The sequence below is a fragment of the Sorex fumeus genome, unplaced genomic scaffold, assembly GCF_029834395.1.
Source record: "Sorex fumeus unplaced genomic scaffold, SorFum_2.1 ptg000058l, whole genome shotgun sequence".
In the NCBI taxonomy this organism is placed as follows: domain Eukaryota; kingdom Metazoa; phylum Chordata; class Mammalia; order Eulipotyphla; family Soricidae; genus Sorex; species Sorex fumeus.
In genome coordinates, this window is record NW_026606115.1 from 18978806 (window position 1) to 19001491 (window position 22686).

General features: G+C 39.1%; 1 protein-coding gene across 2 annotated transcripts in view; it reads left to right on the top strand.

The window, feature by feature from the left end:
* The first annotated feature begins 6994 nt into the window (after positions 1–6994).
* Positions 6995–22686, top strand: part of RBM41 (RNA binding motif protein 41) — a 68154-nt gene continuing 52462 nt past the window's right edge. Inside the window, exons 1-5 of one of the 2 annotated variants that reach the window (XM_056125822.1) lie at positions 6995–7015; positions 10556–10672; positions 11964–12156; positions 12403–12607; positions 15216–15251. In XM_056125822.1, coding sequence (XP_055981797.1) covers positions 7008–7015; positions 10556–10672; positions 11964–12156; positions 12403–12607; positions 15216–15251 — 559 coding nt within the window. In that variant the 5' untranslated portion in view covers positions 6995–7007. The remainder of the gene's footprint in view (positions 7016–10555; positions 10673–11963; positions 12157–12402; positions 12608–15215; positions 15252–22686) is intronic. The other variant, XM_056125823.1, reaches the window with a different exon arrangement.

Consider the following 22686-nt stretch of genomic DNA (forward strand, 5'->3'; position numbering starts at 1 on the left):
TTGAAGGCGTTCCAAGCCGCTCTCTTCCTCCTGCGCAGCTCGGGTGCCAGGTCATTTGTCATGTTGACCTCTCGACCTAGGTACACATAGCTGTTGCATTCGGAGATGGTCGTTCCATTGAGAGCGAATGGGGCGTCAGGAACAAGGCTGTTTCTCATAAACATTGTCTTCGTAAGATTCAGCTGTAGTCCTACCTTTCCACACTCACGGTCAAAGTCGGCCAGCATTTGTGCCGCTTGGCTGATGTTTGGTGTTATTAAAACAATGTCATCAGCAAAGCGGAGGTGGTGTAGTTGCCGACCATCTATCTTCACTCCCATTCCTTCCCATTCCAGTCGTCGCATGATGTTCTCGAGGGTGGCACTGAAGAGTTTTGGTGAAATGGTATCACCCTGCCGCACCCCTCTCTTGACATCAACGATCACTTCTTTGTAGAATGGTGAGATCCTGGTAGTGAATCCGCAATACAGCTCACGGAGGATCCTGATGTATTGGGCTTGAATGCCCTGATTGGCTAGGGCTTCAATGACCGCTTCCGTCTCAACAGAATCAAAGGCCTTCTTTAAATCAATGAACGTTAAGCAGAGCGGCATCTTGAACTCCCGAGAAACCTCAATGAGTTTGGTTATCGTGTGGATATGGTCGATGGTGCTGAATCCTTTGCGGAACCCTGCTTGCTCACATGGTTGTCCTTCATCTAGTGTTCTGCCAATCCTATTCAGGATGACTCGAGTGAACAACTTGTAGATGACAGACAATAGGCAGATCGGGCGATAGTTGCCAATGTCATGGATGTCTCCCTTCTTGAACAGTAGTATGGTCCTGCTGGTTTTCCATTGAGATGGAACCTTGCATTCAGACAGGTAGCGAGTGAAGAGCCGAGCCAGTGTATTGATGAGTACTGACGGCAGGTTCTTCAGGTGTTCAGGTCTGACCTTGTCTGGGCCGGGTGCTGTTTGCTTCTTTACTGACGAAATGGCGTGTCGGATTTCGGAAGGGAGAACATTGGGAACGACATACCCATCCTGTGGAATTTGGTATGTCGGCAAGTGGACATGGCTATGGAAGAGATTTGAGTAGAAGTCATGGATAATCTTCTCCATTGCCGTTCTGGAGGATGTGATGGATCCATCAGGACGTCGGAGGGCAGTCATCTTGGTCTTATAGTTGGCGAAGGACAGGCGGGCGTTACGAATACTTTTCCCGGCTTCTGCCGCATCTACCAGTACTTCTGCTCTTCTCTCTTTGAGGTCTTCCTTGATCGCATCTCTGCACTGCTTTGCAAGCTCGGACGTTAGCTTGCGGTTGCCTGAGGCATGCGCCAAACCACGCTGGCGAATTAGCTCAAGAGTTTTCGAAGATAGGCGACTTTTTGTGGCTATCTCTCTCTTGGCGTTCCTCGCACATTCATGGAGGTGCTGAACCAGTCGATCGTATTCCTCGTCAATGTTGTCAACAATGGCATCTTCCCATGTTGCCGCAATAGTACCAAAGAGTTCCCAGTTGGTGGTCGTTCTGGGAGTTCTCTTTTTGAACTTTGCAGCCCTTTCTCCCCGCTCTGTGAAGTAGAATTTTGCACGAAGGAGACGGTGGTCCGATCCCGTTCGAAATTTTGGGACAACAGCGACATCAGTCAGGCAAAACCGTCGATTGAATATGATGTGGTCTATTTCGTTGTGGAATCGTCCACCGGGAGACTCCCATGTCCATCGTTTAGATTCTGCCTTCTGGAACTGTGAGTTACCATGAATGGTCTTGGTCGACATGATGAACTCAGACAGTCTCTCACCCTGTTCGTTCCATTCTAGGCCATGGGTCCCGATGTGAAGTTCTTCAGCTGATCTTCTCGGTCCTATCTTGGCATTAAAATCACCCACAATGATCTTGTAGAAGGTGTGGTCTTCTTTATAGAACTTCTCTAGCTCCATGTAGAACTTCTCGATTTCTCTTTCATCATAATGAGATGTTGGTGCGTAGACAACGAAGATAGAAACTGCAGGCAGTGAGCCACATCTATTCAAATGTAAACGTCCGATTCGGGTTGTTAGGCATTCGAATGAATCAATGCTCTTGGCCAAGTTTGTGTTGACAAGGACACCGACGCCTCCAACACCTCTTTTATCGCATGTTCCGAGGAACAATTCTTCTCCAGTGTCGAAAACGGCATGGTGAGATTCATGTCTTCTTGTCTCGGTCAGACCAATGATGTCGTACTTGATCATTCGCGCTTGTACCATCAGGTCCTCGATGGATGCATCTGATGCTAGCGTACGTGCATTGAAAGTACAGACGATCATTTTTGTCTTCCTTCGTTGTGGCAGCCTAGGTCGGCCTTGAGATTGTAGTATTTAGTAGCAGAAGTTGGTGTATTGTCTGAAATCTTGAGCCTTGAACAAAATTGTTGACGTTTCTTTCGATTCTCTTTTTAATTTGTGTTAAAAGGCATCATACTGTTAAATAACTTCATATGAAAGTCAAAAATACCCAATTTTCCCCAGTAATGATATTGGAGTCTTGAGTCCCTCCTGCCATTGTTGCATACCAGCAAAGAAGTTAGGTGCAGGAGAATTCTTCAACCTAGAATTGACTCTTGCCCAGTGCTTATCTACTTTTTTGCTTTGTCCTTTGAAAATGATGCTATATTTTTAAAGCAGTTTTTGCACTACTTCATTTGGGGCATTTGAAAGACATGTGGAATTGTTTATTCTATGTATTAGATGAGTGATGCTATCCATCTTCAAGAGAAGATTTTTGACTTTAGCCTCTTCTTCCGTATCTGGAAATTATAATTGCTTTATAATGTATTCGTCAGAAGTGTGCTGGAAACAAAGTACCTAAAAGGACAAATCCTGAAAGAATGTTATGGAGAAACTTCTACCTTAATTAAACTAACCTTGTTAAATTGTCAGGAAGATAAATGAGGTATATTTTTTCAGTTTGTCATAAATTATTCTCGGTGCAAAATTTCCTCATGATAAGATATCTGTGCCTGGGAATAACATCCAGAAGTCTCAAAGCTTTTTGTGCAGTCTGATATCCTTTAAATCAGGGAGAGGGATGCTGTGGGAAATGGAATGGCTATTATTCCACAGTTAATAAGTTTGGCAGAGTTAGAAATAGCCTGGTTTTCCTTTTAAGGACAATTTTCTGACTGTTGGTCCCCTGGTATCTACCATTCAGGTTGATTCCAGTTATACGTAAGTACATAAAGTACTTCCTTATGACCTTGCTTTCCAGTGGCAATTCTACTGCAGTCCTATATCTTTTTAGCCATTTATTCTCTACTCATTCCACCTAGTGGATTTGTAATGTAGTGTTTATCACTGCAATACCAATAGGATATATATTTTACAAATGCAAGTTCATTAGATGATCTGTATAGCATTTGTGAGGGTAAACCTCCCTTTACTACCTTCTCAGACAACACTCTAGCAAACATAGTATATTTTTCCATTTCCTCACTGAGTAATTCAATTGAACAGTTTTGCTGAACAAAAGGAATCGTACCCACAATCATACAGGATTTAACTGGTCCATGCAGATTATGCTATGACCCACATTTTGTTTATGCATGCATTCTGTCTGTGGTTCTTTTTCAGAACCACAAACTATTATATTTATATTCATATACCTGTGTACTTCAAGGGTACAACTATTTTGCATGGCAAGTTTTGGATAACTAATGCTTCAATGACATCTTTAATGTTAATAGTCCTTAGGAACAAAAGTGCAGTGTCTCTCAGTAGCTACTGTTTGATTTTATCCTCTAACTTCAACATAGCAATATAGTGTTATTGTATAAGTCTGGATAATTCTTAACCTATTGGATAACTTGGGAATATTTTTGCTCATGAAAGATAATGGGGTAATAATAATCCAAGACTCAGAGACTATAAAAACCAGCTCCCAGAAGAGAACAGTGCAGTCTCCTATCCCCGCGCCTGGCTGTCCTCACCGGGGCCCGTTGGAGGGGAGCGGGTTGAGCTTTCCTCCCCGCCCCGACCAGGGCTCCAGCAGCCGAAGACCTCCAGGACCAGCCACCACCATGCTGAGACCACTCTCCGCACACATGAAGGTACTGGCAGAGAGACAAAGCCACACAGGTTCACACCCATCAACTGGCCCCCTGGCGCCATGTAATCCCATCAGCGGCCAAGACTCAGAGACTATAAAAACCAGCTCCCCGAACCATGCGGCTGCATTCGCGGCCGTGTGACATCTTATTATGACATCTTATTATCTCATTCCTACTTTAGACAAACTGGCAGGCTACCGAATGTAGCCTGCCCACACGGCAGAGTCTGGCAAACTCCCCGTGGCGTAGCCAATATGCCAAATACCAGTAACAATGATGGGTCTCATTCTCCTAAACGGCCTTGAATATAATCTCAGGGCTAGGATGAAGGAGATGTTACTGGGGCCTGCTCGAGGCAATCGACGAATAACAGGATGACTTCTGATTGTGATTTGTGATGAAAGATAATATCAACTGACTTTAATACCAGATATTAGGGTATTACTTTACAGTTACCCTATTCTGAGGTATTATCCATTTCACAGAGTTGTAAAATGACCTAGGCCAGTTAAGAAAACTTACTGAAATTCATAGTCATGTGATTTGTCAAATTAAAAGTTTGTGTCTAGGGATTGTATACTAGGCTATATCATCATAGTTAGAAACTAGGAATCAAATCCAAGCAGTATGAATCCCAAACACTGGCCTTTTTTCTTTGTTTGATGTTTTGTGATATAATAAGCATTCACATTAATCAGAATATTTATTGATTAATATAGTCATGTGATTCAAAATTCAAATTGGTACCAAAAGATATACAGTAAAGAGCTTCTTCATGCTTGCCCCTCACCATCCAATTGCCTTACCCAGACGCATTCACTTACCACTTTTTCCCAGAGACATTCTATACATAAGTAACACATACACACACACACACACACACACACACACAGTCCCACTCTTTTGCTAAAATGGAACCATAATGTACACAGTGTTCAGATATTTCTTGTTGTATTAACCAAATTTTATTTTATTTTATTTTATTTTTTGCTACTAGGTATTTATTTTTTATTTTTTAAAAAATTTTTATTAGTGAAACACCATGAGGTACGTTATAGACTTACAAATTTTTGTGCTTGGGTTTCAGTTATACAATGATCAAGTACCCATCCCTCCACCAGTGCCCATTCTCCACCACCACTAATCCCACTATCCCTCCCACCCCCCCATCCCTCCCATCCCACCCTGCCTCTGTGGAAGGGAATTCCCTTTTGTTTTCTCTCCTTTTGGGTGCTGTGTAAACCAAATTTTAGAGATTGTTCAGTTTCAGTCCATTGTGTGCTTTGTCATCTTTGGTACTGCTATGTAATTTCCCATTAAATGAATATTTCACATTTGTGGATATTAAGTGCTTTGTAATATTTTGTTTTAATCAGAAATATTACAGTATAATATATGTATTTATACACATACATTCTTGACATATTAATAGATTTTTGGATTGCTGCTTCAAAGAGAATGAGCATTATTTCAGTTGAACCCTAAGGTTGTTTTTCATAGAGATCGTATCAATTTATAGTTTTACCAGTAATGTATTCAAGGTGCCTATCTCCTTACAAACTTAATAAAACAAGTGTGTTGGCAAACTTATGTTTCTATCCTGTTTAAAAGAAAACTTTGATTTTTTATTTTGTTTATGGATCCTTACCTTTCGGAGAGCCCGGCAAGCTACCGAGAGTATTCGATATGCCAGACACAGTAACAACAAAGTCTCCAATGGAGACGTTACTGGGCCCGCTCGAGCAAATCAACGATCAACGGGAGGGCCTTTTATGGATCATACCCAGCAATGCTCAGAAATTACTCCTGCTGGTTCTTGGGGGAACACATGGGATGCGGGAGATAGAAAGCAGGTCATCTGCATTAGAAGCAAGTACCCCACCCACCGTCCTATGTCCCCAGCCCCTAACACAGTCTCTCCTATCTCCTCTCTCTCTCTCTCTCTCTCTCTCTCTCTCTCTCTCTCTCTCTCTCTCTCATCTCTCTCTTTCTCTCTCGGTTTTAGATTTACAGAAGGGTGTATAGTTTTGACTTCTGTGTATCTCCACTCAGTTTCCCATAGTGTTCGCATCTTTATATATACCATTACTAATGAATCTTATTCACATTCCGTTAGTTTCTACCCCGGCCCTTTCTATGTTCCCGGTTCAATCCAGGTTATTGTATTTAATAGTCCACAGGTTTGTGGTTCCTTTGCCTTTGACAGATTATAATATTTTATGTGTTTTTAAGGACCCTGGCAGTTTTTTGTAGTATGGATTTTTTTATGGTCAATGTACATTGAAGGTTCCACCTCACTCATAATTATGTGAAATATATTTTATATATTGTGTCCATGTACTTTAGGACATTTTCATTTCCATTTCTAGAAAGTTAAGAGCTCATGTCCGTAACCACTATTCTAGACACTCTTTTTAGCACAACTAACCCAAAACAAAACAATTAATAGGTCTGTATGCAAAATGGATTGCTTATTGTCACTCAGTATGTGGAAGTACACTCTCTGGTAAGCCTCTGTTACAGTTAAAGGGCACCACAAGTGCAAGTGTTGCAAACTTGTTTCTTTTTCCTCTGACGCAGAGTAAGGACTGCACCAAAGCCTCGAACTGGAACCATAGGTAGAGAAAGTCCTTGAAAGCAAAAGCAGTACTGGATGAGAGTCAAGGGGTGACTCCAAGATTTATGTGCTGGAGATTTTCCTTGTTGCTTTCATCTCATGACGCAATTCAAGAGAAACAATCACAGAGTTCTACGAGGCTTCCTCGAGGTTCTTGAACTTCCTCTTTCCGTTTCTTTGGCTTCGCTGCACTACAAATCCCAGAAATCCACACTCCGCCCCCCGCCGAGTCCGCCCCAGGCCCGCCGCACAGACTTCTGGGACATGAAGTCCGCAGCCTATTTACCCAAGTTAGATGTAGGGGCCTGTGGAAACATGAAGAGGTAAGGGCTTGCGGGAGAGCAGGCGGCGCGGGGCCCGCCGCTCTGCCTTTTAACTTGGAATGTGGCTTTTCGGACTTCGCGCTTGGGTCGGCTTCACCTTCGCAAAATGCGATCCGGTGCGGGCGGGAAAACAAAGGAGGAGGGAGGTGGGGAGACGTGAGGTAGGCCTGCGGGGCGAAGGAAGTTGAGGAAGGGCAGAGGCGGGTGCGGGCTTCGCAGGAATGTGCCCCCCCCGGGCCCCCGCATCCAGGCCAAGCCGCGCCCGCAGCTGCCGGGGGGCTCGGGCTTCCGCATCTCGCAGCGGGACCCACCCGGTCTAAAGAGGTCGACTGATGCTCAGCGCGGGAGAACCCAGGCCAGCTCCTCCCTGTCACCCCCTTCCTCTTCCTTCGCCAAGGCGCCCTCCTTCTCTTCCTCCCTCCTCCTCCTCCTTCCCGAAAGGGGCTCAGGGCGCGCGCCTTTATTTGCAGTTTCTGTGCGGTACGGGGGGACGGTCTCGGGCCCCCAGTGTGCATGTTGCCCTTTCCGATCATCTCGAAGTGAGTAAGAGATACTTTGTTCCTGCAGATTGAGACGGAAGGTTCAAGCCGCTTGGGTTTGTTAGGCAACCGAGAGGCACGGCTGCCGGCAGTTCCACCTACTGGTTCAGTCAGAAATGGCAGCCGTCACTCGATCTTGCTTGAAAGCCCCACACGGGACACAAAGCCTTTTAAACGATCGTCCCTAAATTAGGGTTGCATTCGCTCTGAAATTAGACGGGGCACGCCATGTTCGGACTGATGTGGGCTCCTGCTCAGTTAGGTCCCGGTGTCATTTAGAAATCGCTGAATTTTCCCGACCTCAAACTTTTGTAGGGCGGCCTGGGGTCCACTCCTGGCCAATCCAGTCAGAGAGGTACATGCTAGGACTCCAGGATGCGAAACTTTCTGGTCCAGGGGTGCTAGGTGACACCTGGGCCACCCTTGCGATGCTGGGGACCAGGAATCCTTCCTGTGCCTCAGGCCCCTGTGTCCCTAATCCCTGCTTTAAAACTTGAAAAAAATATGTATATGCTCTCTCATGCATATAAAACGATGTGTATAATGGATGAAAGAATAATACTCATAAGCACTGTAAGCTTTAGAAATAGAAATTGACCAATACCATAGAGGTCCCTAATTAACACCTCCCTCATTACCTCATCTTCCCATTTCACAGAGGGGACTGCTTCCCAGAATTTTGCTTCAATCATTCCTTTTCTTTCTTTCTTTTTCTTTTTTCTTTCTTTCTTTTTTTTTTTTGGTCTTTGGGTCAGAACTGGCTATGCTCAGGGTTTACACCTGGCTCTGCACTCAGGGATCACTCTTGGCAGGGCTCAGGGAGTGCCATATGAGGTGTCTAGTATCCAACCCTGGTTGGTCATATGCAAGGCAAGCGACCTACGTACTGTACTATCGCTTCGGTCCCCCATCATTGCTTTTCTTAAATTGTAGTCGAGGTAACATGGCTGCAATAGCATTATTGTTTGTTGCTTTTGGTGTAAAAAGTTAACTGCACCTCCATCACTACTTAAGAGCCAAAGACCCGCCACCACTGTCGTTATGCCACAGATACAAATTTGTGTGTAAATAAAAGGTTTCAAGTTTCATTCATTTTCAGCCATATATATAAGTGCTTATTGTATGAAATTTTCCATGGTTCGATTTTTTTTCCACTCAGGTTTCACCTTTGCAGGTGAAATTTATTTAGCGATGGTTTATTCATTTGAAAACCTCTGTAAACTGGGACCTGAGAGACAGTACAGCCAATGGGGTGCTTGCCTTGCAAGTAGCTGACCTGAGTTCAATCACCCCATATGGTTCCCTGGGGACCTCTAGGAATGATCCGTGAGTGCAGAGCCAGAAGTAAGCCTTGAGCACTGCTGGGTGTGCCCCCCCAACCCCAAATAACAACAAAACAGAAAAAAGAAAACCACTATAAATTTAGCAAGGACTTCAGACTTGACTTCTGTACATAACAATTAAGTTATCTTAAAGGAATATTTAAAACTATGGGCAAGAAAAATTTTCCCAAATAGGTCTAAACATTTCAGAGCATGGGGATTTTTCTTCTAATTCTGAGGGATACCCACCATAAACCCCGGTAGTAGAAGGTGTTTTGTTTTTCTAGGGAAGATACTTCTTCGTGGAGGTAACTCTTTTTTTGTCTTTTGTCTTTGTTGTTCTGCCATTTCTTTGCACTAAGAATTTTCAGTTACTTAGGATTAGCTCATTTTAATATTAATCAGTGCCTATGCTGTAAAATGTCACTGTGTTCTTTATATTTGTTTATATACTCGTTCCTTTGGATATCTTTCCAGCCCCCATCATTTTTCTTCTGTCTCCCTGCCCCACTCCAGATCCTGACAGTTCAGATCATTTCCATGAGATTTGAAAAGCCATATTTCCTTGTTCATCTTAAGCCTCTCTTTATTACAACAATTCTTTCTCTTATTTCCCTCTTCGCCAATGTCACTTACACTGTCATCTCAGTCAATATTTCTCCTAGAGCTTCAGTTGTAATAGTGAGTTGACTCAAATACTTAAAGTTATGCCTATTTACCTTTCTCAAACCATTATTTTGAAATCTGAGCTTCCCTTTTTTTAAAAAAAATTGTTACCTTAGTTACACAACTTGGCATTTGGAGGTTATTTTTGACTTCTTTGCCACTATTTTCAAAAGGCCTCCTCTCTTTTCTAACAATTCCTCTCCATTTTGCTATTACCACTCCAATTTAGATTATCATTACATTGTTCTTAATACATTTAAATTGTTTTCTAACTCGTGATTCTTTCCTATTAATCCATATGGCATAACAGTACCAATTGGGGTTTCATCACTGGCACAGTGTCACTGCCTGATGAATTTCTTTCTAATAACTATATATTAAGATCCCTGAGTTGGTATACTTGAGGGCATTCACAATCTGAGCCTAATTGTTCCTCCCAGATTATCTCTAGTACTCTCATACATGAACGCCAACTAAATTGAACTTCTCATTAATCTCCCAGAATATAGTTCTGTCTTTTCATACCCATTCTCTCTGTTTTCCGGTCTCTTATTACACACAAATTCCAGTTTAAGAATTACTATTCCAGAGCCTTCATTATCACCCCAGGTTCCAAGTGTCCTTTCTATGATCTTCTACTGATTTGGTGTATGCTTTATTATATCATTCTCTCTCTCCCTCTACTTCTTTCCTCTCTCCCCACTGGTCTGTCTCCCTGTATTTTTCCTTCTTCCTGTATACCTGCACAACATGTGTGTGTATTTCCTCACCCTAAGTTGCAAACTTCTTGAGAAGAGGACTGTGTCTTCATTTTTTACTTCCATCAGTACTTAGCTCAGTGCATGTTGCATAAGTAGGTATTTAGTGTGTGGAATGAATGAAACAGGCACTGGATTATTGAAGAAGTGTGCTTGAACAAATGGAATCACTAACAGTAGTGAATTTAGATAAAGACAATACTTTGAAATTTTCTTTCTCTTCTACATGCTATAATATTCTTGTGCCTACTCCAGGGTAAACAGCTGTGTGAAGAGTGATGAGCATGTCCTGGAGGAGCTGGAAACAGAAGGAGAGAGGCAGCTGAAAAGCCTCCTTCAGCATCAACTTGATACCTCTGTCTCCATTGAGGAGTAGGTATTAATTTTTCAAACAGGTAGAGAATCAGAACCATCCCTCCAAGTGACAGACCCCACATAAGGCCTAAATAGAGCATTATTTTCTCCCCTTCCTTGACAAACTCATCTTCATTTCTGTTTCTTTTTCCATTATTGCATAGGTGACATGATTAGAAGAGTATTAATGTTTTACATTCTGTTGTACAAAAGTTATTGCCTCACAACTAACGTGGCCACTCCCTTCCACCACTATCTTTTTTTTTTCATTTGCATTGTCATTTTATTTTATGTTTTTATTTTTTTTTGGAGGTCAGAACTCCGGATTCTTTCTCTCATTTGAGTGAAACGTGAATCTCCAAACATAGCTCTTTTTAAAAAATTTTTTATTAGTGAGACACCATGAGGTACAGTTGTAGACTTACAAATGTTTGTGCTTGGGTTTCAGCCAACCACCACTATCTTTTTTGAGAAATTAGGGTAGTTTAGTTTATTTGTTTATAATAGTCTCAAAATTTATGGTTTTAGTGTGCAGTTGCCTCACTTTACCACCCTCGAAGTACCTAAGACCGTCCATCAATGGCCTTGTTTTATTCCCTGTCCATGCTAAGCATTTCCTGCCACCCACTTCCCCACTAACCTGGCATTCTCAATTCTGTAATTCCAGGCCGAAGGATTGTTAGCGGTTGATATTGTACATTCCCTGTTTTTTTTTAAACTTCTATTTATCGGGAAGGACATTTCTGTGGCTGCTCCTCTAGGAAGTCTCCCATGTTGTGTTGTGTGTATGTCAAGTGTCTTTTCTGTGTCTTCCCTAACCATGCATACAGATTATTTATAATCTTGTCATACCATTGTTTATTTGCTTGCCTCTCTTCCACTCTAATTCCACAAGAGCAGAAACAATTTTTGTTTGTTTGTTTCTGGGCCACTCCCAATGGCACTGGTGGTTTTGAACTCAGGGATCACTTCTGGCAGGCTCAGGGGAACCCTAAAACATGCCAGGGATTTAACCCCTGGTCGGCCATGCACTAAGCTAGCACCTTTCTCACTGAACAAATCTTTTTGTATTAAATTCTCAGTACCTAGTACAGTGTTCGATGCATAGTAGATACCCAGTAAATATTTGATTCAGTCATTTGTTAGTCCTGGATGAAGGGGATTTCATTACTATGAAGCTTCAACCTAGAGGTAGGATATGAGAGAGAAATTGTTAGAGTTTTATGCTACCCCATTATATAGTGAGCTCCATTCTGTGAATTGTGGTAACTTGAAAATGTTCTCACTCCCTTTCTTGCTTGTTTTTCAGATGTGTGTCTAAGAAAGAGAGCTTTGCTCCTGGTACTATGTATAAACCCTTTGGGAAGGAAGCAGCTGGAACTATGACTTTATCTCAGTTCCAGACACTACACAAGAAGGACCAAGAAACTGCTTCTCTCAGGGAACTAGGGCTCAATGAAACAGAAATATTGATTTGGAAGAGCCATGTTTCAGGGGAAAAGGTGAGTTGGGCAGTTTTATCTTCTTCTGGATAAAAGAGAGAGAGAAATTCAACTGGCGTTGAGAACCTTTTCTTTTTTTGGATCTCACAAAACAGCATTATGTCAGTCTCTTTTTTTTTAGGATAGATCTGGGTATAGGAGAAACTATTCTTTTCTAGCCCTTCATCATCTTTCTTATTTGAGGCTTCAGATCATTCTTAGGGTGTATCTTCTGTGATATATGGCTTCTCATTTCTTTTGTTTCAGAGGACACGACTGAGGGCAACACCTGAAGCAATACAAAACCGTCTTCAAGATATTGAAGAAAGGATCTCAGAGCGTCAGCGCATCCTTTGCCTACCACAGAGATTTTCAAAGAGCAAACAGCTAACCAGGCGAGAAATGGAAATAGAAAAGTCTTTATTTCAGGGTGCTGACCGTCACTCCTTCCTTAAAGCTCTTTATTATCAAGGTATGTGATTGCCACAGAATTGAATATTTTCTTTAACTGAAAGGAAGAGCATTAATATGTTAAATACAAAGTTAGTGAAAGAGTAGGAAAAGGACAAATTATCACTACTCTAGAGGAATGTATAATCCCATGAGAGAGACATATCTGTACACTATTGCGGTAACACATGGAAGCGGCTAAGTCAAGTGCTGAGGAAACACAGAACATAAAACATCAAAGGCTAGTTGGGGGAGTAAGGAGTTGACATTTTCACTGTCTTGATGGATCAACAGGCATTTTTTTTCAGCAAAATAAGTGGAGAGGGCATTGCAGATGGTGTGTTGAATAGCAGGATTGTGAAAGAACCTGGTGTGTCTAGGGAACGTTGAAAAGGTCTGTGTGGCAGGAAGTAGAAAACAGCTGCACAGAAGTGTAAGAAATGACTCCTTTGTCAATTGCAGACTGGTTGGAAAAGGAAACATGTAACATTTAGTGGTGGCATTAAATATAGTTGTTAGGTGCCATGAGTTCAGAGGAAGGAAAGGCCACTGTGCATTGGCATTACCAAAGGGCGCTTGGAGGTGAGATTTAAATGTTCTTTTAATACTACCTCTTTTGGAAGGAGAGGGAAAGGCATTTCAGTTGCAGCAGATGGTGTGAGCACTATCGTGTGTTTGCGGCAATTGTGGGAGAGACAGCTAAATTTTTTGTAACTTTATTTTGTGGGCAGTTAAGACCATACAGAATTATTAATCCTGCTAGTTTGAATGTAGTTGTAGGCTTTTTGAGCCAGGAGTAACATGATAAAAGCAATATTTGAAAATGATTAATCTGGTGGACAATAAATTGAACGAACAAGAGGAAGAATTGGAAACAGGGAGAAGACTTAGGAGGTATTATGTGATTTAGGCATAAAAATATGAACCAATGCTAGGGAGATAGCTCAAAGGGCTGCAGTGCATGCCTGGTATATACAAGGTCTCATATTCTAGCTCCAGCACTTCATAACCTTTACAACATCACTGGTGCATCATGCAAAAAAATTCTCAACTAGAATTATGACAGTGGATTTGGAAAGAGAGATAGGTATGGTCTTAACAGAATGATGAATTGAGAACTTGGTGACAAGAATGAAAGAAAGTCAACAGATAGGAATGTTTGACAGATAAGCCCAAAGTTTTGCAACTGTGTGACTTAATAGTTGGTAAAATGAAGAGAGCCTTATTGTGAAAATTTAAGGAAAGATGATGAGTTGAATTTTAAATATGTGGTTTTTTGAGGATGGCAAATTGTCAATGTAGTTATTGATGTCAGATAGTTGGAAATACAGCAGTGAAGCTCATGAGAAGCCAGAGTTAGATGCATAGAATTGGGAATCATCTGTGCTTGGTAGGTAAAGATGTGAGTATGAGTGACTCTTTTATTATACAGAGATCTTAGACATGGAAGAGCAGTGCTGAAGGAAGGTATGGATAACATGTATTCTGCTGGGAAATGGCAGGCTTCTGGGGAAATCCAGGCTTCCCTACCTACTAGCTCTGAGGCACCATCCTATGCTTCAGTTTCTTTATTTGTAAAATGATAGAATATTAATGGCAGCTGTATCATAGGGTTGTTAAGGATTGAGTGAAACAATACATGCAAAAATCACATTAAGTGCACAGTGTTTATGGGTTTGGGGGGTGCATGAACCTGTTCTGTTTCCTATCTTTGAAACTCCTTGCCTTAAACCCTCACAGCATTCCACATAAAGACAAATGCAGACAAGTACATGAGCTCAATGAATAGGAAGATAAAACTAGGCACAAAAGAAGGCAAGCTGAGAGTTTTCTTACAGTGTTAGTTTTAGGAATGTCACCTAGGGTCCCAAACTTCTAAGCTGAGCACTTATTTAATTCCATAATCAGTATATGACATTGTTTATAGGAAACTATACAAAAAGAATCATATCCTGATATATAGACAATTAAGGAGAGGAGTTAAAAGTTGTAAAACTTTAACATTTAGTGTTGCTGATTTTTTTCTCTATACCTTTAAGTTACTGTGCCAGCCATAAAATAGCCTTAATGATATTAGATCCTAATTCACAACTGATTCTGAGTATTTTTTATTAATCAGTAAAGCATAGATATTTGATGATTATTATACACTAGTAGTTTACTTTTGAAATGAATCTAGAATAAATTGCCTGTTTTGTGTGTGGATTTTTTTGGTGTAAACTTCTGTGAATTGTAAAGCATGTTTACCATGTTAATTCATGTAACTATGACCACTATCAGGATACAGAACAGTTCCATCACCCTAAATGTCCCTCATCCTATACATTTTTAGTGATCCGCAAACCCCATTCATAATCTCTGGCAATCATTGATCTGCTCTCCATCACTATAGCTTTGTCTTTTATATTCTATAATCTTTTGAGATGGCTTCCTTCATTCAATATAATGACTTTGAGATTCATCCAAGTTTTGTGTATCACTAGTCCATTCATTTTTCTGAGTAACATGTATGTCTATCCATCCATTGAAGTGCATTTTGGTTGTTTCCAGGCTATGGTGATTATGAGTAATATTGCTATGAACATTCCTGTACAGGTTTTTGTGTGAACACAAATTTTTATTTTTCTAAGGTAAAATATCTAGGAGTGGGATTACTGGGTCATATGGTAAGTGTATGTTTAACTTTTTAAGAAACTCCCAAACCATTATCCAGAGTGGCTAAACCATTGTGCATTTTCAGCAGCAATGTATGAGAATCCCAGTTGCATTTCTGTCAGCATTTGGTATTGTTGGTATTTATTTTAGTTATTCTTCTAGATGTGAAGTGATATCTCATTGCAATTTTAGTTTGCATTTTTGTAGTGGCTAGTGGTGTTAAACATCTTTTCACATGCTTACCTGCCATCCTTATATCTTGTGTGCTTTAGTGTCTGTTCAGATCTTTTCCTATTTTTTAAAATTGGGTTGTTTATTTTCTTCCTGATAACTTTTGAGAGTTCTTTATATATTCTAAACATTCTCAGTTGGATATATGATTTGCAAATATTTTATCACAGTCAGCAGCTTGTCTTCATTAATGTGGAAGTGTCTTTTGCAGAGTACACTTTCTAAAATTATGGCTAAATATACCTAACATAAAATTGATGCTTTTAACTATTTTTAAGCATACAGTTCTTTGGCAGTAAGTATATTTACTTTTTTTCTGCAGACATCATCATATTCCATCTCCAGAATTTTTTCATCTTCCCAAACTGAAGTTTTCTATCTAGCCTTTAATACTAACCTAACCCCCCATTTCATCAGCTTCTGGTGACCATCATTCTCCTTTCTGTCTCTGCAAATCTCATTATCAGTGGAAGCATATACTATTCGGTGCCTGGCATAATTTCAGTTAGTGTGATGTCTTCAGTGGTTCATCCAAAATATAGCATGTGTCAGAATTCCCTTCCTTTTTAAGGCTGAATAATATTTCATTTATGTATCCACCACATTTTATTTATTCATGTGTCTGCTAATAGACACTTATGTTGCTTCTGCCTTTTGGCTATTGTAAATAATGCTGCTGTGAACCTAGCTGTGCAAGTATCTTTTTGAGTCCCTCTTTCAGTTAATTTGACTGTATACCCACAGTTGGAATTGCTGGAATATATGGTGATTCTGTGTTAACTTTTGTGAAGAACCACCTTCCTATTTTCCATAGATAATGCCATTGTACATTCCTACCAGTATTGCATTAGAGTTTCAGTTTCTCTATACCCTGTCAACATTTGTGATTTGCTTTTTTTAAAAAAAATTTTACATTCTACATCCAAATGGGTGTAAACTGGTCTCTCATTATGGTTTGGTTTGCATTTCCCTAATGACAAGTGGTGCTGAGCATCTTTTCATGTGCTTTTTTGATAATCTACCTATATTCTTTAAAGAAAAGTTTTTTTAATGTAGAAAAAAGTTTTCTACATTAAAAAGTATTGCTTAATTGTTGAATGGTTGTAGGAATATTTTGTATAGTCTGGATTTTAGTCATTTGTCAGATATATTATTTGCAAATGTTTTCTCCCATTTGGGCTGTCCTTTCACTCTGTTTATACTGTTTTTGGTGCACAGAAGTTTTTACTGTTGATGAAGTCAAACGTGTTTTTTTTTACTTCTTTCGCATGTGCATTTGATGTCATAGCAAAGAAATTATTGCCAAGTCCAGTGTCATAAAGTTTTTTCCTATGTTATCTTCTGAGAGTTTTATAGTTTTACTTTTTATATTTTGGTTTTTGATTGATTTTGAGTTCCCTATTATATATGGCATAAGGTAAGGTTTTAACTTCAATTATCTCATAGTTGTGTCCACTTTTCCTGCTACTACATTTAGATAAGGATGTTCTTTCTCCATTTAATGGTCTTAACACTTTCTCCAAAAAATAATTCACAGTATATCTGAGAGTCTTTTCTAGGTTCTCTATTTTATTAGTATCTGTTTTAATACTGCTCTCACACTTTTAAATACTGTATCTTTGTAGAAAGTTTTGAAATTAGGAACTTCAAGAACTCAATTATATTCTTTTTTAAAAAGATTATAGATTGCATATGAATTTTAGGCTGGTTTATTCAATATCTGCTATTACTCAGATTACACTGATAGGGATTACAATAAATCTGTTGATTAGTATTGACATCTTAACAGTATTATGTCTTCATGAGCAAAAGATATCTTTGTACTATTCTTTCAGTAGCATTTTGTAGTTTTCGATATATGTCTTTTGTACATTGAGAAAATGTGCTAAATGTCAATATAATCCAATTCATGAAAAATTTCTTTTGTGGGTCATACTTCTTTCTTCCTTGAAATACTAGATGATTAACTTTTCCTTTTGTATTCTGGGACATCTTATAGTTGCATATTTTATACTTATGTCTAATGATCCATTTTCACTCGATGTTAATATTAAGTGTACGGTTTGATTTAATATTCACATTTTGACCTGTGAATGCACCAATTGTTCAAAGGCATATCCTGTCTCAATTCATTTGTCTTTGCGTTTTTGACAGAAATCAGTTAGTCTTATTTGTGTTAATTAGCATCACATTTAATAGTGAAAAATTAAAGCCATGAGGAAATTAAAATACTTTGAGATGAATAAACATAAAACACAACAAAACAAAACTTATGGATACAGTTTAAGTAGGATGAAGGCCTACTTAAACTGTGGGTTGCTATCCCTGGTGGTTGCGAAAAAAAATGGCAACAGTAAAAGTTTTCTGAATGTGCAGTGACCAAAAATGAGTTCAAAATCAACCATGTAATGAATCTGAGTTGTACTTGACAGCACTCATTATTGTATTTCTTGGATGAAAAGGGGTTATGAGTCAAAGAAGGATAAGAAGCCTTGTTCTGGGGGTAGCGGAATACTTACAGCTACGAACACCAATATCAATAAAGAAGAAAATCACAAAAAGCCTAACTTAAGAAACTACAAGGTGCTGGAACATAGTACACTAGGTAAGGCACTTGCCTTGCACGTGGCCAACTTTGGTTCAATCTGGCTCATATATATATATATATATATATATATATATATATATATATATATATATTCCTCTGAGCACTGCCAGGGGTAACCCTGAGCATCGCCATGTATGGTGCCAAAACAAACAAAAAAAAAACCTACAAGGATTTGTCCAGACTTGCGTATCGTGTAACTTCAAAAGTGAACTAAAATGTAAACCATGGATGTTGGGTGACATTGAAGTGTTATGTACCATCTTCTCAGTTTTGCTTTGAACTTATGTCTGCTCTAATATGCATATTGTCATATATATAGAAATAGATATTAAGCCCTGACAAAGGGGAAGAAAGGAAATAATGAAGATTATAGCAAAAATTAGTGAACTTGGGAAAGATCAACAAAATTCACAATCCTTTAGCTAGACTTGCCAAAGGGAAAAATATACTCAGATTTCTAAAATTCCACCCTGCTTTGTTTCTTTTATGCACTGACTAGCTTTTTTTATCCTTTTACATTCAATCTATTTTGAAATATGATGTTTAAATTTGTAATACAGCAAATAGTTTTTGAGAAACCTGAAAAAACTCATATCTTGAGAAATCCATTCTTAGAGTCGCCAATGTTTTTAATGGAATACTTAGTTCATTTATATTTAATATATTTAGTGTCTGATTTACATCTCATTTTGCTATTTATTTTCTGCATGTGTCATATCTTTTCCCTCTAGTTGCCATTTATTTAAGTTTAATAGTTTTAGACATCTTTTCAATTAATTTGCTATTTTAAATTTTTCTTAATACTTTCACCAGGGATTATAATTAACAAATTATATTAATCCCAACTTCTTTAATACTCAAAAACTTTGTACTCATTTAGCTCTGCTCTCTGTTTCCCTTTATACTACTATTGTTACACAAATTACACCTTCATAGTTTTAAGCCCATCAAAGTAGTCTTATAATTCTTGTTTTATGAAGTTGTCTTTATTCTTTAAAATCAGACAGGACAAGAAAAAGATTTATAAAGACAAGAATACTTATGCTGTTTTTAAAAATCTATGTAGTTTACTTTATTAGTGCTCTTTTTGAATGAGAATTTGAGTTATTGTATAATATTCATTTGTTTCAGATGAAAGGGCTCCTTATAGTTTTTCTCATGGGAAAGCTCTTCTGACAATTGATTTTATTGGTTTATATTACCTTGAACTGTCTTGATTTTCTTTAAAATACTCTTTTTGTTCTACTTTCATTTCTTGTCCATCTCTCTCTTTCAACACATCAAATATGTCATGTAAGTTTCTTCTTGACTCCTGTAGTTTCTGTTGAGTCATTAGCTACTAATCATATTTAGGACCCTATTGGGGTACTGAGGAAAAGGATTGGTTTAATAACAAGCACACAGGGGAGCTACAATGATGATGCAGGTTCCAATTTCAGTTAGCAAGAACTGGATGGAAATACCAAACCAGTGAATAAGGGGGACCAGTGTGCTGCGGAGAGAGATGGGGATTTCACATGACATGGAGTTAATGGCTTTATCTTTGCTTTCAACATAAATATAGGTTTCTCAGAGACGACTTGTTTGATACCTCACAAACTATATACTTCTAGATGATGAAAAGGATCAGTGATAACTTCTTTGATTAGGGGTAGGAAAAAAAGATTATAGGAAAGGCAAAAGCTTCTTAGCCTCCAGCGCAGTCTTCATTGCTGTCAACTTGAACTGATCTATGCCAGGTTGGAACAGCTTTGAGATTCTTGAAGTGATCTGCTTCACCAACCTCTTATCCATTACATTTTTTTCTCTTACTGCTTTTACTATTCATTCTTTATCTTTCACTTTTGACAGTTTGATGACTTAAATCTCGTCACAGTATTATTTACTATATTGTACCTCAGGGTTGTTTCCATTGAGAAAAAAATATATTATTAAAGCACAGTAATGTACAAAGTTGTCATAATAGAGTTTATGGCATACAGTGTTCCAACAATAACCTCACAACCATTGTCAACTTTCCTCCACTAATTTTCCTAGCTTCCTCTCCACACCCCTAGCCTGCCTTCTTAATATGCACATTTTTAAGTTTGGGTTCTTATAGTTTGGGTCCCATGCTTACAGTATTTTTTACTCTGTAGTTAGGTGGTTTGTCTTTTAGTTCTCAAATAAATGAAATCACAGGGTGTTTATCTTTTTATTCCTCTCGTCACTTAACATGATTCCTTCCAGTTGCATCCAAGTTGCAGCAAACTGCATGATTTTATATTTTCTAGGAGCTGAATAGTGTTCCATTATGTACATATACTGCAATTTCTTTAATTTTATCTGCTGTTGGGCACATAGGTTGTTTCCAGATGTTGGTAAATTTGTAAGTAATGTTGCAGTGAACATAGATGTTCATCTGTCCTTTCGGATTAATGTTTTTGTCTTTTGGATGTAGTCCCAGAAGTGGGATTTTCAGGGTTAAATGGAACTCTCTTCTTAATTTTTTTATTAGTGAAACACTATGAGGTACAGTTGTAGACTTATAAACTTTCGTGCTTGGGTTTCAGTTATACAATGATCGAGTACCCATCCCTCCACAAATGCCCATTCTCCACCACCAATGATCCCAGTAGCCCTCCTAGCCCCTCATCCCAACCCCTCACCCTGCCCCGCCTCTGTGGCAGGGCATTCCCTTTTGCTCTCTCTTCCTTTAGGGTGTTGTGATTTGCAGTAGAGGTATATCTACACAATGGCATACTATGCAACTGTTAGAAAAGATGAAGTCATGAAATTTACATATAAGTGATTCTACACGTGAAGTATCATGCTAAGTGAAATGAGCCAGAAAGAGAGGGACAGACATAGAAAGACTGAACTCATCTGGGGAATATAAAGTAACAGAATGGGAGACGAACACCCAAGAATAGTTGAGATAAATACCAGGAGGTCTGGTCCACGGCTTGGAAGCCGGCAGGACATCCTGGTGGAGGGGTGGGGGAAAAGCAGCTCAGATAGAGAAGGGAACACAAAGTAAATGATGTTTGGAGGATTAGTTCGGGATGCGAGATGTGTGCTGAAAGTAGACTATAGACTGAACACGATGGCCACTCAATATCTCTTCTTAATTTTTAAAGAGGCCTTCAAACTGTTTTTCATTAAGGCTGGGCTATGCAACAGTACCACCAGTAGTGGCTAAGGGTTTGAATTGTAGGAGTTCCCCATGTATTTTATACATTAACGCTTTATTTGATATATAGTTTATTTTTCTCTTTTTTTGTAGGTTGCTCTTTCAGTGAATTGTTTCCTTTGCTAATGAAGAAGCATCTTGGTGTGGTATAGGCACATGTAAACTATTTTTGCTTTTGTTGCCTTTACTTTGGGGGCTATCTTCAAGAAATAATTGCCAATGCCAGTATAAAGAAGTTGTTGTTCTACTGTGTTTTCTTATAAGAGCTTTAGTTTCAGGTTTTAAAATATTATTTGCTGATTTGAGTTTTAGACCAAACCTAGCTGTGCTCAACATTTACTCCTGGCTCTTCGCTTAGGAATCACTTTTGGCAGGGGTCAGGGGACCATGTGGGATGCCGGGGATTGAATCCCAGTCAGCAACATGCAAAGTAAGCACCCTACCTCCTGTACTATAACTCTAGCCCCCAACTTATTATATCTGTGAGTGGGCTTCTAAGCAGTGCTTAGGGAATTTCACATATTGTTTTTATTTGGTTTACTTGTTTTATTTGAGAGTGGACTCCAGTGCTTAGGTGCCACTCATAACAATACAGTCTGACCATCAGTGCTCAGACTCAGCAGTGTAGTGATGCTAGGAATCACAAGGACCACACCTGACAGTGCTCAAGGGCTACCTGGACTACACATAATGGTGCTCAGGGGGCCAAATTATACTAGGGGTTGAATTTGGAGCCGAGTGAATGTAAGCCGTGTCTCTCAGCTCTCTGCTAGGCTATCTCCCCAGCCCTCAGGCTTTACTTTTAAATAATTAATTCATTTTGAATTAATTTTTGCAAGTGCTTTAAGGGTTTGATACTTCTATATATAAATATTCTGTTTTATCATCAACATTTATTGAAGAGATTATGCTTTCACTCATATATTCCTGGTATCTTATCAAAGAGCAACTGACTACAGCCATGTGAAACATAATGACATTTAGTTGAATAATGGGCAGCATAGACGATGATGGTTCTAAAATTCTTCTTGTCTAGTGATGTCATATAATCATGATGTGGAATTTTATGTTCAGCAGCATATCTTTTAATAGCATCATTTTCCCTTGTACTTGATTTAATTTCAAGTATTTTGTTCATCATCACCCCTAAACTTACAAAATCTACAGTTAATGTTACAAGTGAGGCCATATCAAGTAATTACCTTGGAATAAAATTAAAAGTGATTAAGAACTATGATAGTGGAAAACCAGTGGTGGTTATTGCTCTACATTGTCCCACTTCACTGTGACTACAGTCTTGAAAGAACAGGAATAAACTGACAGAAACTGTTGAAAAATCTGCTTCATTGGAACCAGTGACACTTGGAGTGTTCAAGAAGAGCCTATGTCAGAGTTGGAGAGACTTCTGATAACCTAGATTGATGATCACACAATT